The sequence below is a fragment of the Pinus tabuliformis genome, chromosome 3_1, assembly GCF_031772625.1.
Source record: "Pinus tabuliformis cultivar Carrire ecotype Pingquan chromosome 3_1, CPIR1, whole genome shotgun sequence".
Taxonomy (NCBI): domain Eukaryota; kingdom Viridiplantae; phylum Streptophyta; class Pinopsida; order Pinales; family Pinaceae; genus Pinus; species Pinus tabuliformis.
Window position 1 is genome coordinate 32,057,432 of NC_142301.1, and position 16,722 is coordinate 32,074,153.

The 16,722-nt window shown below is 36.8% G+C and overlaps 1 protein-coding gene across 1 annotated transcript in view; it reads left to right on the forward strand.

Moving 5' to 3' along the window:
* Positions 1-12,970, forward strand: part of LOC149185618 (uncharacterized) — a gene marked incomplete at its 5' end in the record, with an annotated part of 28,016 nt that extends 15,046 nt beyond the window's left edge. Inside the window, one exon of the mRNA XM_089409098.1 lies at positions 12,235-12,970. Within this exon, the coding sequence (XP_089265224.1) occupies positions 12,235-12,399 (165 nt within the window). The remainder of the gene's footprint in view (positions 1-12,234) is intronic.
* Between the last annotated feature and the right edge of the window lie 3,752 nt (positions 12,971-16,722).

A 16,722-nucleotide genomic window follows, 5' to 3' on the forward strand; every position in this document is an offset into this window, starting at 1 on the left:
GAAATGACTCAGGATGTTTGAGAGTGGTTTTGCCCTCATTGGATTTCATATGGAGAGTAGAATTTTAGATCTCACTCAAAATCCAGCAGACTTATCTGTTTTTTAGGATTTCAGGATTGGGGGATTGCGATGTTTCCATTGGATTTTATCATGTACGGTATGGAACTTGTATTTAATCAAGAGAACCAAGCCCTCTATGCAGGGGAGACTCCCAATAATCAAGAGCATGTAGGATACTAGGGTATGAAACTTGTATTTAATCAGGAATACTAAGGTCGCTCAACTATGTAGGAGGAGACTTCCAATCAAGCATGAGACAAGAAATTAGAAATTTCTCGTGGTTGATTTTGGATATTTCTATTTTCATTATGTGATCATTCATGAGTAAATTTGATGTAAATTTAGAGACTTATAGTCTATGCATTGACGATTGACAATTTTATCATAATGTAATAAATTAGAATGTATCATATATGCTTTATGATTGCACATATTCTTAAATGTTCTAATATATATATATTCACGTTTTCCTGTTTCCAAAATTTGGAGGGATCACGTTTCGCATCCGTGCCCGTTTTGGAAGCTCATACCCGTTTCCCCGTTTCGTGCAACTTAGAATATAACAATTTCATTCATTTCCGCACATTCGTGCACTTCATCGGCATCTTCAACAACTTTTCTTCAAAAAGCCATAACTTCTTCATTCAGAAGCCGTTTTCAGAGCCATTTTTTTTTGAATCAACCTAATTTTTCGAGATCTCTCCATTGGAACACTTAATTTCAGCATATATAGCTTCAGTTTTTGTTAAAATGGAGAGTCCATGCCAAGTTATTCTTGACAACACCAATTACTTCCAATGGTGGTCTTACATTGTGGGTTTACTTGGAAGTAAAGGACTTTACAATATAGCCTGAGGCCAAGAAACCAAACCGAAAGATGAAGATAAGGCAGCCAAATGGGAAAATAGGCAAGATCAAGCACGTGGATTGATAGGGATGTCTATTTTTCTAGACCTTAGATTCCATATTATAGAATTTGATACTCCTAATGAAGCAATGAAACAGATCACTAAAGTTTTTGGAATTAAATATGAACTTAGAGCCCATCAACTCGAAAATGAGTTGCTTACATTAAACTCCAATACTTTTTCTTCCATTGAAGATTTTTTGTCCAAGTTTAAGACCCTTAGACTTCTCTTGGAAGGTGTTAAAGTTAAGAAAGAAGATGGTAACCTTATCTATTCCATTCTTACTAAGTTGGGACCAGCTACTTTCTGTTTGTTTCCGCCTTTCATTCTACAAGAGAAGCCTTCATTTCTCAAGCACAAGACTACAAGTCCCCTTCCTTTGATGATTTTTGTGATTCTTTAATAAGATAACAAAAAAAGCTCTTACATTTTGGTCTTCTTAATCTTGGAAACTCTTTTAAGAAAGCCTTAGCCGCCCAACAGCAACCAAATTCAAAGAATCCTAAGAAGCCATTTCCTAAAAAGAATGGTCCTAAACCAAACAAGGGTCCTAAGCCATTTTAGTCCCAAAATGAAAAATCATTTCAGCAAAATGATAAGGCAAATGGTCAATTCAATGATGTATTATGTGTTCCAAAATTATCTTGCAACCTTCTATCTGTATATCAGATAACTCATTCAGGTGAAGGTAAAATCGTTGAATTTTCACCTAATTAAGGACCTAAGAGATCCTAGACAGATTTTAGCTACTGGCATTGCTGATGATTCTACAAGGTTGTATAAGTTTAACAACTTTGGTTTCTCAAATCTTCCCTTAGTATTTGTTGCTCATAATGATGAAGTGAGCAAACCTTGGCATGAACAATTTGGTCACTTAAACTATCGCTCCCTTTAGAATCTATGTAAAGAAAATATGGTGACAGGTCTTCCAATGGTATCTTGCAGAGATGGTGTTTGTTTCGAATGTGTACGTGGAAAACATCATCGGGATAGTTTTGAAAAACGTGCCTCTTGGCACGCCTCAACCCCTTTATAGCTTGTGCGTAGTGATTTATGTGGTCCACTTCCAGTTGCTTCATTCTCTGGCTACAAGTATTTCTTAACTTTCATTGATGATTTCTCCAGACGCACTTGGGTATACTTCTTAAAACTCAAGAGGAAGTATTTAACATGTTCTTGGCCTTTAAGGCCTTTGTTGAAAAACAATCTGGACATCAAATTCTTAAGCTAAGATCTGATAATGGCGGAGAATATGTTAACAACAAATTCATCAACTTTTGCACTGAGAATGGAATTCAAATGCAACATATTGTTCCATATACTCCACAACAAAATGGTGTAGCTAAAAGGAAGAATCACACCATTAAAGGAAATGTCTAATTGTATGCTTCAGTTTAAAGGATTTAGTCTTAATGTTTGGGCAGAAGCAATTAACTTTGCAAATTACATAATAAATCACACTCCTACTAAGGTTTTAAATAATATCACTCCAGAAGAAGCATGGAGCTCAATTAAACCAGATGTAAGTCACTTTTGTGTTTCTGGAAGTGAAGCATGGGCCTATATTCCAGATGAGAAACATAAAGCTTTAGAAACTAAGAGTGAAAAATGTATTTTTGTTGGATATTCTGAAAATGTCAAAGGATACAGAGTTATTCCACTTAAGTCCAAAAATGTTATCATTAGAAGAGATGTAAAGTATTATGAAAATATATCGGCCTTCGAGCCTAGTTCGACGGATATGCTACCTCTCTCTATCCCTTCTACTTCTGAAAATATTTCTTCTTCAGATGATGACAACGAGGATGACAATCCTCCCCCACCTTCTCAGGATCCTCCTTTAGCTCGTCAGCTTCCAAAATGGTTCTGTGCTACTCGGGATGCAGCAGGTGCTCTTGCTGGTGATCCTACATATCATCGACGTACACGTTCTTAGTTCGATAGACCCTCTTCTTTACTAGCTCATGCTTCAACTAATTATGATCCTGACACCTTTGCAGAAGCTTCAGGCCATCCAAATTGGGACGCAACTATGAATGAAGAATATCGTTCATTATTGGCAAATGATACATGGGATCTTGTTCCCCTTCCAAAGGGACGAAAACTTGTTAGATGCAAATGGGTTTACAGAACCAAGTATGGACTAGATGGAAAAGTCGATAAACATAAAGCTCGTCTTGTTGCTAAGGGTTTTTTACAAGTTGAAGGCGTTGACTACATTGAAACCTTCTCCCCTGTTGCCAAAATGAATTCTATCCGCCTTGTTCTTTCCCTTGTTGCCTTTTTCAAATGGAAAGTCCATTAGATGGATGTTAAATCTGCCTTCTTGCATGGGGACTTGCATGAATAAATCTTTATGGAACAACCTACTGGCTTTATACAAACAGACTCTAGCCTTGTATGTTGGCTTAAGAAATCCTTTTATGGTCTCAAGCAAGCCCCTCGGGCTTGGTATGCCAAAATGGATAGCTTTATTTTAGAAATTGGATTTTCTAGATGTCATTCTGACAATACTGTCTACACCAAGAAAGTCGGCAAGTCTCTTATCATTCTTGTTTTTTATGTTGATGATCTTATCCTTACTGGTAGTGATCCCAACCTTGTAAACCATGTGAAGTCCAACCTTAAAAAGAAGTTTGAAATGACAGACTTAGGACACTTGCATTATTTTCTTGGTCTTCAAGTCTTGCAATCCAAGGAAGGTATTTCCCTTTCCCAATCCAAGTATGCATGTGATCTTCTACACCTTCACATGGAAGACTGTAAGCCAAAATTTCAGTCTGGAGCCAAACTTTCAGTCACTTGTACTTCCCTGAAGTTGCTGCTACCTTATACTGTCAACTTCTAGGAAAACTTTTGTATCTGACACATACTCGTCCTGACCTTTCCTTTGCTATTGGCCTTATTGCTCGGTTTATGCAAAACCCACATGAAAGTCATTGAAAAGCAACAAAAAGAATACTTCGTTATGTTCGAGGTACAGTTTAGTTTGAGATTCATTACAGTGCAGAAGCACCTCTATTGGTTGGTTTTACTGATTCTGATTGGGCCGGTGACTCTGATGATCGAGAGTCTGCTGCAGGTTATGTGTTCACTATTTGTTCAGGACCTATTACATGGGCTTGCAAGAAACAAAGTGCCATTTCTCCTTCTTCAGCAGAAGTAGAGTATCGTGGTGCTGTAAAAGCTAGTAAGGAAGCCTTGTGGCTTCGTCAGATTCTGTCAGAGTTTGGCTTTCAGCAGCAGCATTCGACTACAGTTTGGTGTGATAATCAAAGTGCCATTCTACTATGCAAAGATCCAGTCCAACATGAGTGCAACAAACATATTGAATTGCACATGCACTTTATCGGAAAGCTCATTCACGACCACGTTCTTGAAGTGCAATATTGTTCAATAGATGATCAAGTTGCAGACATATTTACAAGGCTCTCATAGAGGCGAAGTTTACTAAACTTCGATTTATGGTTGGAGTTCAGGAAGTTGTCACTAAGGGGGGATAGACTCTAATGCCTCTTTCCTTCTCCTATTGTGTCATATTTGTACATCCTTCAATCCTATTCCAAGTTGTTCTTAAGGGGGGATGTTAGGATATTCCGACATAGGAAATAGCTAAGTATAACTTGGTTTAGTGTAGAGTTAGGTAAAGTGTGTTTCTTTACTATGTACTTTTGTAACTTACAATCCGACGGTCACGATATGCAGTGATCCGACGGTTCATTCTCTCCTTGGTATTATCGACACTTGATCCATGACTTAACACTTGATTGGTCCATGATCTCTATTTAAAGAGCATGGAGGGTCATTTGTAGGGTAACCGTTCATGAGAGAAGCTCATGTAAATTTTCATTCTTTTATTAATAAATTGCCTGAAGTGGCCGCATTGGCTCAGGCCGTGCACTGTTTCCCTCTTTGAGGGTTTTAACCACGTCAACAATACTGGTGTATTGATCTGTGATCTTTTTGTAAGCGGTGTCCTTTGGTGTTCTGTTTGAGGAACTTATCCTGTAAATTCCTACATATAATATTTAGAGAAGTGATCTTTCTTGAATCTTTTAACGCTGATAATGTTGTCAAGTGGAAGCTTGATCACTTGGAAAAATTCGAGCATGCAAAGTCTTTTCAAGAGTTTGATAACGAGATTCCACATCTTGAAGGGGGGTTCCTATATTGGATCAATTTGTGCAATCTCCTTCTGAAGCACTCTTCCCCTCATGAAGCTCCAACCACTGATTAAGAAGACACTTTAAGTGATGTGATTGAGAGAATTGGGAGGCTAAATCTTGATTCAGTCCCATCTCAGTCAATTGAGCAGCCTGACCATCTCAAAAATGTTATCCAGAATCGCTGACAAAGACACTTGAAAGTGTGCGCCTTGTTTAGGTTGGAAAGATTGGGTCAAGAAGCTCTGTTAGAGAGAATGGAGGTGATGTAGACGATTTTGATTCACCTGTTGATATGGATGTTACTTCTGATTGTGAACTAAATTTGTCTACAAATTTCAAACCAACTTCCTTCAAAGAAGACACTTCTCATGATGAATGGAAAGAAGTGATGCAAAAGAATATGATGCTTTGATAAAGAAGGACACTTGGAAGTTGATTGATCCTCCTTTGGGAACCAAACCAATAGGCTGCAAGTGAGTTTTTAAGAACAAGTTTAAAACAGATGGTTCACTTGACAAGCATTAAGCCAAGCTTGTGGAAAATGGTATTGCGCAAAAGGAAGGAGTCGATTATGAAGAGACACTTGCCCCCATAGCAAAAAGGGGGTACCATCTGGACACTTTTTGCCTTGGCAGCTCAAAACGGTTGGAAAGTCCATGAAATGGATGTAAAAACTGCTTTCTTGAATGGAGATTTGAAAGAGAATGTTTTTATGCCCCAACCAAAAGGATTTGTTATGAAGGGTCAAGAACACGAAGTATGCAAGCTTGTCAAATCCTCCTTGTATGGCCTCAACAAGCACCACGAGCTTGGTACGAGAAATTTATTGAGCATCTTTTGAAACTCAATTTCAAACATTATGATCTTGTGTTATGAATATAATTCATATACAAATAATAAATGTAAATATAAATATAATAATAATGAGTAATAATTAATTAACTAAGTAATTAACTAAGTAATAATAAGTAATGAAAAGGTAGGACATAAGCGTTGGTGAAGAGGTACCTACCTAGGGTATATAAGTAGGCCCTCACCCTCATTGTAATCATCTCATATCAATTCTATATACATCATTCAATATACCATTACTTGTCCTACGATGGATACATACATATTTCAGATCCTCTAAATTCGACCGTTGGCCATTAAAAGTCTTTGTTAACGTAGCTGTTGTCACGATCAAGTGTTTCACTATATGGTGGGAGATTCTCCATTTATCGCCAAGCCTTTGACTATTTCCTCCATAACCAATTGATCTAACATGCTGAGACACATTGCATTCTTGGATATACCATGAAGTGGCAATGAAGCCTTAGCTAGGCCACAACATTGGGCTACTATTACAGTGCAAAATAATAGTTCGCGGTCCTTTGAGCAATCCCATGACTAAGATCCTCTAGAGGTGATTTTAATATTAGGTCACGACCATTATCCTATGCGCCAAAGCCCTACCATGAGTTGCACCATTAAGGGAATATAAACCCCAACTAGAAGCCAAGCCAGTTCTAGTACAAATCAACAACTCTCACACCATAATCTGGCTGCAACCCACGGAACACTCTAGCAGGTCGTCCCCTCTTGAAGCATACGCTAGAATAGATAGATTTCAAGTAAGCACAAAACGGAGAAGCACTAGGCACTATCGCACAAGTTGGGAATCAGATCCAGTTGCCACAAGAAAGGGTTAGATCTAAGTTGATCTCGAGTGTATTTGCCAGATATACCTCACTTCATCTCTATGACCCCAACACATCACCTCCCACATTTAGTCATCCACAATCATCCACAATTTTGTCTTCATGTGGATGAAATCCTAATAGGGTTTGGGACAAGGACTACAAGGAAGGGAGGAGAGTCCTTCTCTACCTCGCTCTATTTTAATTCCTCTCATTCTTTAGAGTAATATTAAAAGTATATCATCCTTCATAGTACCGTAAGGATAAAAAAATTCCTAAAATCACAAAACATGAATTACACATTTTGAAAATAGTACTAAAGCAAAAGGTATGTGCATAGTTGTCAAGCACATGGCCACTATGAGTTGCATCAAGCCCAAAATCATAATGGTTATGAAGTGATATTGACTCTTCACGTTCTCTGATATTGGTCAGTGAACAATATAAAGCATTCCCATCCATGTTTATCATCATCAATTATTTCAATTTGTAAGGTGTCGGGATCAATGGTTCATTGGATGTTGAGTTCAGAGAGTGATATGGTGTATTGATCTGTGGATTTAGACCCCCCGCCACTTGAGGGTATGGTTGCCAGAACCCTGGGGTTCACCAGCCCAAAATCAAACCTGTTTATTCCCAACCATTTTTTATTCCGCTATAGTCATAACCCTCTATAAAAGTGGTTATTAGTTTATTATGAGGCAATTTTAAGCGTACTGGAGTTTCCATGATTGCTTGCTTCAGTTTCTCGTAATAGTATAGTATGCTACATTTGAAGAAATTCCAGTTGGATGTACACATTCCCAGCAATTTTTTTTTCCATCTTTAGTGGGACTTTTTGGACTTTGTGGTGTTGGAATCCGGCGGAAAAATTTGAGGTGAAATCTTGATTTGTGTTATCTAAACTGGTTTTTTGACTGCATATATGGATTCAGCACCGTGAAACAGAAAAACCCCTAGGGCACTTCAAATGTGTAGGGGTTACCCATCAAGCTTGTGATTTCAATAAATTCCGGCTGGATTTTAGAGAAATTAGACCAGAAAAACCCACCGGAAAAACTTCCAAAAAGTTGCACAAAAGACAACTCGTTATTTATGTACCTCTTTTGGTTGCATGCTTCTGGTAAACATAAGTGCACAAGCATCTGGACTTGTGAAAGCAGGCCTTAAGCTAAGCTGATGCAACTGGGGGTATCAATTCCAGCAAATTTTCCCAGGGCTTACACCTGGCCTGAACTGCGTTGCAAGTATTGGTCTACAATAAACATGAGCACAGGCAGGAGTGTGTCCTAGGTTAAACTTGGACTTCGTTGGGTGCCGTAACATTCTCCTGCTTTTGGTATACCACAAGTGCTGCTTTGTGTCTACTTTTGCTTGTTATCTCCATAGTTGTTGCAAATAATGATCAAGCTTGTGATTTCAATAAATTCCGGCCGGATTTTAGAGAAATTAGACCAGAAAAACCCACCGGAAAAACTTCCAAAAAGTTGCACAAAAGACAACTCGTTATTTATGTACCTCTTTTGGTTGCATGCTTCTGGTAAACATAAGTGCACAAGCATCTGGACTTGTGAAAGCAGGCCTTAAGCTAAGCTGATGCAACTGGGGGTATCAATTCCAGCAAATTTTCCCAGGGCTTACACCTGGCCTGAACTGCGTTGCAAGTATTGGTCTACAATAAACATGAGCACAGGCAGGAGTGTGTCCTAGGTTAAACTTGGACTTCGTTGGGTGCCGTAACATTCTCCTGCTTTTGGTATACCACAAGTGCTGCTTTGTGTCTACTTTTGCTTGTTATCTCCATAGTTGTTGCAAATAATGATCCTGACATAAATCAACTTCATCATCTTTGTTCATATTTAATTATGTGACTTTGTGATGGAACCTCAATAATCACACCCTTTTGGATTTACAAATAAGTCTTACAACATGCGTTCTTTATTAGTAAACGTGCCTTTTGTAAAAGTCTTGTCCAGAAATTGGGCCTCACTATAATTTCAGAGTTGACTCTCAAGTTTCTATGAAGAATGGCTGTAATATATGCTTAACTATCTAGATTTTGTAATCTTCTTTGTTTACAGTGATTTTTTTCCCAGGGCTTACACCTGGTCCGAACTGCGTTGCAAGTTTTGGTGTACAACAAACATGAGCACAGGCAGGAGTGTGTCCTAGGTTAAACCTGGACCTCGTTGGGTGCCTTAACATCCTCTTGCTTTTGTAATCTTCTTTTGAACTGGATGTTTACAGTGCTTTTTTTTGAATCATATTAAATCTGATTCCGAATCTGAATGCCTATGGTGACTATGCTCTCAGAATGGGTGAGATGTGTCTCTTGGGGATTTGAACTTTAGTTGGGGGAATATCACCATCCCTACTTAACCATTGATCAAATCAAGGCCCTGCTGATGGCATAATGTTGATTTCAAGAACCAATATTCAAGTATAAATTTGTAAATTTCTTGCTACAGGCACTCATATTTATTAACCGGTTCCTCATACTCCTTTGAAAACTGGCAGATCATAGATTGGAGATGTTTTTCAGCTGACTGTCATCTGAACAGTGAAATCCACGGACCATTGCTAGTAAAAAATTCAAATGTTATAATCTCAGTGCTCCTTGAATATCTCTTGCAAGAAATTTTCTGAGAAAAGTGCTCTCCTTCGAGAAAATTTTGCCCTCTTAATAATGCATCAAGAAATCACTCAATGTTTATTGTTCATGGTGTTTGCTACTTTTGTTCTCACTTTTTGCTGTTTTTGTTTTCATCGTGTTTTAATTTTTGATGTCTTGCTAGTTTATATGTTGTTTAAGGTTGGTACAATTAGGGTGTTGTTAGTGGGAGCAGGTTAGGTTTAGATTATAATTATCCTTAATTTTTAAATGGAAATGTAAATGATATATAAAAAAGGTGTAATACTAGAACTGATGAGTGTTAATTTTCTTGAAACTCTGCAACTATTTGGATGAATTTACTGAAAAAATCAAGGCAACTGAAAACTGAAATCAAGTTTAACTTTTACCAAGATACATAGTTTCTCGACATTCAACATGCAGTGGAAAATACTTGAGATAAAAACACATGCACACACATAAATTTGACACCAGTGTTTTACCCAAGAAACCCAAATGGGAAAACCTACTTTCTTTGTTGTGGGCTTTTATTGATTGTTCTTTGAGCAAATAGATCTTTTACAAATTCAGTATGCTGCTACTGCAGCCAGCAAATAGCCTCTGAGAAATTAATCTCAGCTCCACAATTGCTCTCGGCCTGCTCCTGGATCACTGCTCTCGGCCTTGAGAAGATGCTCTCGGCCCTGCCTCTTGATCTCGGCCTGCACACACAATTGTTTCCTGCTGAAACTAGGCTCGGCTTCTACTCTTCGAATTCTAATCTTCGCTCCTCAACCAATGCGCTCTGCCAACAATAAAGAATCATCAATCTGTGCCTTCATCCTTCTCTTGCCTTAATAGATCTTCGATTCATGCAAGGAGGCCAAGTTCGAATTTGTGTTCACACAAGTGCAACGAGTTCCTTTTGCCAGTTAACTGGAGCAAGTCTCAGTTACACTTGTAATAGCTTTTAATTACCTGCCTCGAGTTGCTCCTTGATTTCCTCTAGTCGTGAACTGAGGACTTAAGTTGTCCTCTCTTCACTTGTCTCTGACTCTCTGAAGTCTTAACTTGTCCTCTAACTGAACTTGTCACTGCAGTTTTAACTTGTCCTAACTGGACTTGTCTCTGCCACCTCATCCTCTAGTCTAACTGAAGAAGACTCCAATGAACTGAAGCTCCAACACTACGCATGTAGTCTATTGATGACCATTCCAGTGAACTGAAAATCTACTCCTCATACCTAAGTCTATCTCAAGATTTCGCATGCATGCTAGAGAAAGACTAGTCAAAGTCTTTATTGGTGGCTAAAGCCCAAGCCAGAAGACCTTCCTTTGCTACATTTTCAGCATAGAGAGGCTCTTTAGTTGGTTATGGAAAGTGTCCAGAACTTTTAAGCTGCTTATGGAAATTGTGTCCAGAATGGCTTAGTTGTTTCAAAGTAGAGCTTTTTTTGGCATCCAGGAAATGTGTTGGAATGTATTTCCAGCTGCTGGGTGTAGAGAAAGACAAGTCAAAGTCTTTATTGGCCAAAGCACAAACCAGAAGACCTTCCTTTGCTACATTTTCAACATAGAGAGGCTCTTTAATTGGTTATGGAAACTGTCCAGAACTTTTAAGCTGCTTATGGAGTCCAGAATGGCTTACGTGTTTCAAAGTAGAGGTTTTTTTGGCATCCAGGAAATGTGTTGGAATGTATTTCCAGCTGCTGGGTTGTCTTGAAACTGGAAATCTGTCCTGATTGATTGGAAATGGTTTATAGGATTCATTGCTTGCCATATAGATATTGTGAACTATCTGCAACCCTTTCCATTGCTCGGTCTGCAGTTAATGCCTATTTGTGAATACAGGAATCTGTTGTTAATGATAAACATCCTAACTGAATAGTGAAAACATGTCATTTCCTAATACTAAACATTCAGTTGGTGTAAGCAGAAGTTTTGGTTGAAGTGACTGTAACTCAATGACATAATTATAATATAAATGCAGGTCATGTGACTTGCACTGAGACCTGTCAGCATAGTGATTTCAGGTGAAACTATTAATGGGAAGGTGTTAAATTCCACACGCTTATCTATAGGGAAATTGGAAGAGGCTAGAGTTTCATCTTTTATTCCACACCTGTGCCAGCCACCTTCAGCATTTGCAGTTTGATTAGATTATACATTTTTTTTGTATCATGTTCTTTATATGTTCAAGCAACGTATACATATGCAATGGACTGGATGGTATCCAGAACACACTTGCTGATGTCCAGAAATTGGATCTCATTGGTAACATCCCACTGCTAAGAAGATGAGAAGGTGGATATGGACGATATCTATATTAATTTCTTTATTAATTTATGCAATGGGCTTTTGTTTCTTATGCGATGTACGTACTCTTAAATAATCTGCACAATACTTCTGAATATGAAATATCATATAGAATTAAGTCACTCGTCTATGGCTCAATATCATATTAACTTCTGAGTATGTCATTTCATGTTTTATGGTTATCTGTGCATTTTTATTCCTTGTTGGCCCTTGAGGCCTTGCAAGCCTGTAGACCAGTAGGATAATGCCTTCCAGATTGTATAGAGCCTTTAAGTTTGGATCCCTTTCATCTATTTTATATATCGAAATGAAAGCAGTAGAGATGTATGCTTTGGTAGATTGCTTTTTTAATACCAAACTGTGATATATTCCTTCATGCCTTCTGTTCTATCATCGTTGTAGTTTTTTTAAAATGAAGATCATGTATAGAAAACATGCATTTCTAACTGCGTGTGTTTTTAATAGTCTCAATGAAATTTATATGTAAAATTGCAGGTTTTATGTGCTGGCAAAGACCTTGCAACGGATCAGACTATTGCGCGGATGGTTAATCTCTTAAGACAATTGCAGCAAACGCTTTCCCCATCAGCTCTTGCTTCTACATGGTCTTCCTTGCAACCTCAGCAACAAATGGCATTGCAGTCAATTTTGTCTTCATAAATGTATTAGTGCCTTATTGAAATTATCTTTGGGCTTGTAGAGATGCATGAATTTCTACTATTGGTTCATTATTGGATTAAGGTTGTTTGACTGGACTACTTAGTTGGGTGTCTTGTTGTTCATTCTTTCATGTAGTCATTCATTTCTAGATGGTTTTCTGTAAGGCAGCTATGTATTTTTTCAATGTGAAGAGTTTTGCCCATCGATCCATGTGGCCCATGGGGTCAAATGGGTTTTCCATAGTTTTAATTATTGTATTATAGTCTGCTATTTAGCAGAGAAATGTAGATGTCTCTGATGTGTGGCAATGTCAAAGTGCAGTGTGAAAGATTTTGCGAACTCATGAATCTGTATTTTTGTCATGTATCTTTAGCTGGATACAGAAAGCGGGTTGAATGCAGGAGGAAAAATGACGTTGTGAAATGGCATAAGCTTCCTTGTTTATGCCATTGTAGTGCACGGGCACTATTTATTCGTAAGAATTATTCAAATCCATTTCTGGGCCTATTTTTTTCGTAGTACTTGGATTTATTTATAAAAGCAAGGCTTGATGGCTTGTTTCTATTGTCCATTCCCCCTGAAAGTTCAATAATGTATCTTCAAATGTAAGTGGAGATATTTAATTCGCCTGGCCATTGGGTTTTAGGATATAAATACGAAATTATCGGATCATATTTTGTGATTGTAAATTAATACTATTGCTCATGGTTGGAAATATCGGATGGTTCTTTGGGTTTCTTTCATTTTACATCTGTATAACAATACCTTGGATTATTTTTCTATTTCTGGGCGGTTTTACTATCTTTCGGAAACAGATTTCATCTGTTGATTGTTATGGAATGACCATCCTATGCAACACAAAACAGTTGGCCGGAACACTTTCTTTAAAGTCTTTTATTTACAATTTATACACTTTGAATTCTTTTATTTTCAATTTATACACGTTGAATACTTTTATTTGCAATTAATACACTTTGAAGTATATAATTTACAATATATATGGATTGCAGTATATACACAATTGTTTAATACTATGGTGGTACTATATAAAGGTGTGGTAGCACTATTTGGTGGTATATAAAGGCTATCTAGTTGCTATTTTGATTTCGTGAATATTTTAACTGAAAATTTAATACATTATGGCTCTTGGATTTGAGAAGGAAATTTGAAACAGCTTCTTGCAACGAAAAATAATTCAAATAAACCAATGAGGCCTTACTAGATGAGCAACCCTTCTAAAAAGTGCAGCAGCACCAGCAATTTGCACGTGTGATTTCCTTCAAACCGCTGAGCGCTGAAATTGTTTTAATCAAAGCCTTTCAACAAGATAATACATCACCACAGGCATGGTGGTGTAAATAAACTCCAGCTTTTCAAATAGGCCTTGCTCGATTCAGAAAGGGACGGTGATCGGAAGTTTTCTTCCTGTTCTCTTTAATTAACGGGTTCCAATGTTATCAAAGAAATTAGTTTGCTTTACGATCGTTTATTGAGTTTTCAAATCTTTGGAGATAAGTTCTTCAAGCATTTTTCGAAAATGAGAAACAATGTGCGATTAGAAACAATTAATTTCGTTGACCAGAAAGTGTAACATAGTGAGCTGGTATCAGAATTGGTTCAACTTGTACGAGCATGCAGATAAGGGTTCTGAGAAATGAAATTTCCTTAGCGCATTGTAATGCGAGGATAAAAAGTATGACTGTCTTTGAATTTGTAGTATTATCTGGGTTCTGTAAAAAATGTTTAATGGGACACTCAAATGCGATGTTTAACTTCCATTTGAACTGTAAAATATTTTCTTGGCGGAAAGCAAATTTAGAGGCAGCTAAATGCTGAAGTTTAATAAAAATTGATTTACAAGTGAACTATTGTAATTTCTATTTATAATTAAGAAACATAACTAAGGAGCAATCCATGTCCAACACTAAGGATATATCCAATCTGTTGAATTGAATTAAAATTTTATTTCGAGTTTTTTACGTGTAACGAAAACAGTTCTGACAGCGTACAAATGCCAAATAAGATATTAGAACCTGTTGAGATTTTAACACAATTTTCTGAAATTTCAAGTGAAACAAAAAATTAGCTATTTTTGGTTAACAGGTTTTTATTTTTTTGATATTTAAAGTTCAAAAGTTTCATGTCAAAACTTTAAAAAGCTTTTTAAATGTAGCTATTTTTGGTTAACAGGTTTTTATTTTTTTGATATTTAAAGTTCAAAAGTTTCATGTCAAAACTTTAAAAAGCTTTTTAAATGTAGTGTAGGGTAATTTTCTACGTTCATCAGACTTAGAATTTCCCTTCATTGTGGGAAGTGAAAAGTCTTCTCGACAATTTTTAATTATTGGAGTAGCACAATTGATCTGAAGTCTGATGAAACGTCGAAGATCAAATTTGCTAAAAGTTCAAAATTCACTCCACTAAAAGTTTAAACTTAACTTTTAAAAGTTCAACATGTGCTTATTGAAAAATATAGTGGATGAAATGAAAAGTTTACAATGTGTTGCCGATTGATTGGAGAAGGAATGACACCTTGAAAACAATTTGGCTAATATTTTTTCTATGTCAATGGAATTGTTATGGGGTTATTCTCAAGCTTTCCATGGAGTTTATACAGCGCTTTTACTTTCTTGTCTTTATAGAGCTATTTAAATTGCTACTAAGGGTTCTCTCTCACTCAGTTTTAAAGTTATTGTGGAGTGAATATTGGCATTCAAAGATCACTCAGTATAAAATTCCTCTACTAATTGCTGCTAATTAATGTAATGACAAATGTGCTAATAAATGTTTTTGCATGTCAACGCTGTATATCCTATCAAATGAATGCAATTTCATAGTTCAAAAACTTTTTCAATCTACTGAGTAAAAAGGTGATCATCATTAAAATTTGAATAAAAAATTTATTTAGTCGTCTGCTGTGTATTTGTTTGCTTTTGATGAGTTTTTGTCTTTTGTTGTAGCAGTAATCATAATTCCAAAATTTGGCCTTATATTAGGATATTAGGAGAAGTGCCCAATGTTGGTTGTCAATTGTTGGTCACTTCTCTGTCAGTGAAAGGGCCTGGGCTCTGGGATATCATCATAATGGAGAATTTCAAAGGTCTCTGCTTTGTAAAAGCCTAGTGGGGTGATATTGTGATATGATGGACAACTTCTATGGGCATATGTTGTTGTTTGTTGACGAAGTCAAGAGTGTGGAGGCCAAACACTAAAATTTGGCATTATATTGAAATATTCGAAAGACCAGAAAAACATACTAAAATTCATTGCAAAACCAAGTTCTTTTTGATCAGTGGAAAAATTTCTATTAGATGATGATAATTTTTTGTCTATTGATGGACTTAACTTCAGAGTATCAGAATATCAAGGAATTTCAAGGCTTATCAAAAGTCTTGGTATGATGATATGTTGAGAACTTTTAAGCCTTTAGCTTTTAGGTGTTATGGCTAGGCACTACTACGATGAAGGGTTGTTAGATATTAGGATATCAAAGGTCAACACTTTTTACCTAAACGATCAATAGGTGATAATTTGAGGGCCTTAAGCCTTCAAGTGCTATACTTCAGCATCTTTGTTAGTAGGGGCTTATTAGGTACCAAGAGATTGGCAAAATTTGAAGTCTACTTTTATGATAAAACATTGATATAGCAATATGTTGAGGGCCTTTGCCATTTGGTGCTATGCTTTCACACCTTTGTGACAAGTAGTTATAAGATATGAGAATATCGAAGAATTTGTAGAGAATGCCTTGCATACAAAATTTTGATATGTCGAGGGTTTGGTAGATGGATCATTAACAAATGACCAAGCTTGCATTATGTTCACTGATGAGCATGACGTAGAAACATTGGTTTGGCAAAGATTTTATGTTATAAATAAATTTGAGGTTTTTTGGATAATTTTCAAACATTCATCTCAAACCTCCTTTCATGCCATAGAACTAGTCCTTGCCATAGATCTTCCTCACACTTCTAATATGCACCTCTGCTCCTCGAGACGTTGCTACGTTCCTCACACCTTGGATTACATATCTTCTTAGCATTGCCTTAAACTGATACACTTCACCAATGTATTGTTTATACATATTTTGGTCTAAACCTCTAAGTTGACTTGATATGTGCTCCCCTTGACTTTGCTAGGCTAACTTAGGACCTTGGCTTAGTCGACATGTAAAAGGGAATCCCCTTAAATTTTGACATTAATGACAACGTTACAACAAGGAATCACTAGGAAAGTTAAAATCTTGATAAAACGACTTGAATCATTTTAAAGAGAAAAGGGTGATGGAGGATAAAAGATCGATGCCTCAACTTGGAAATATAT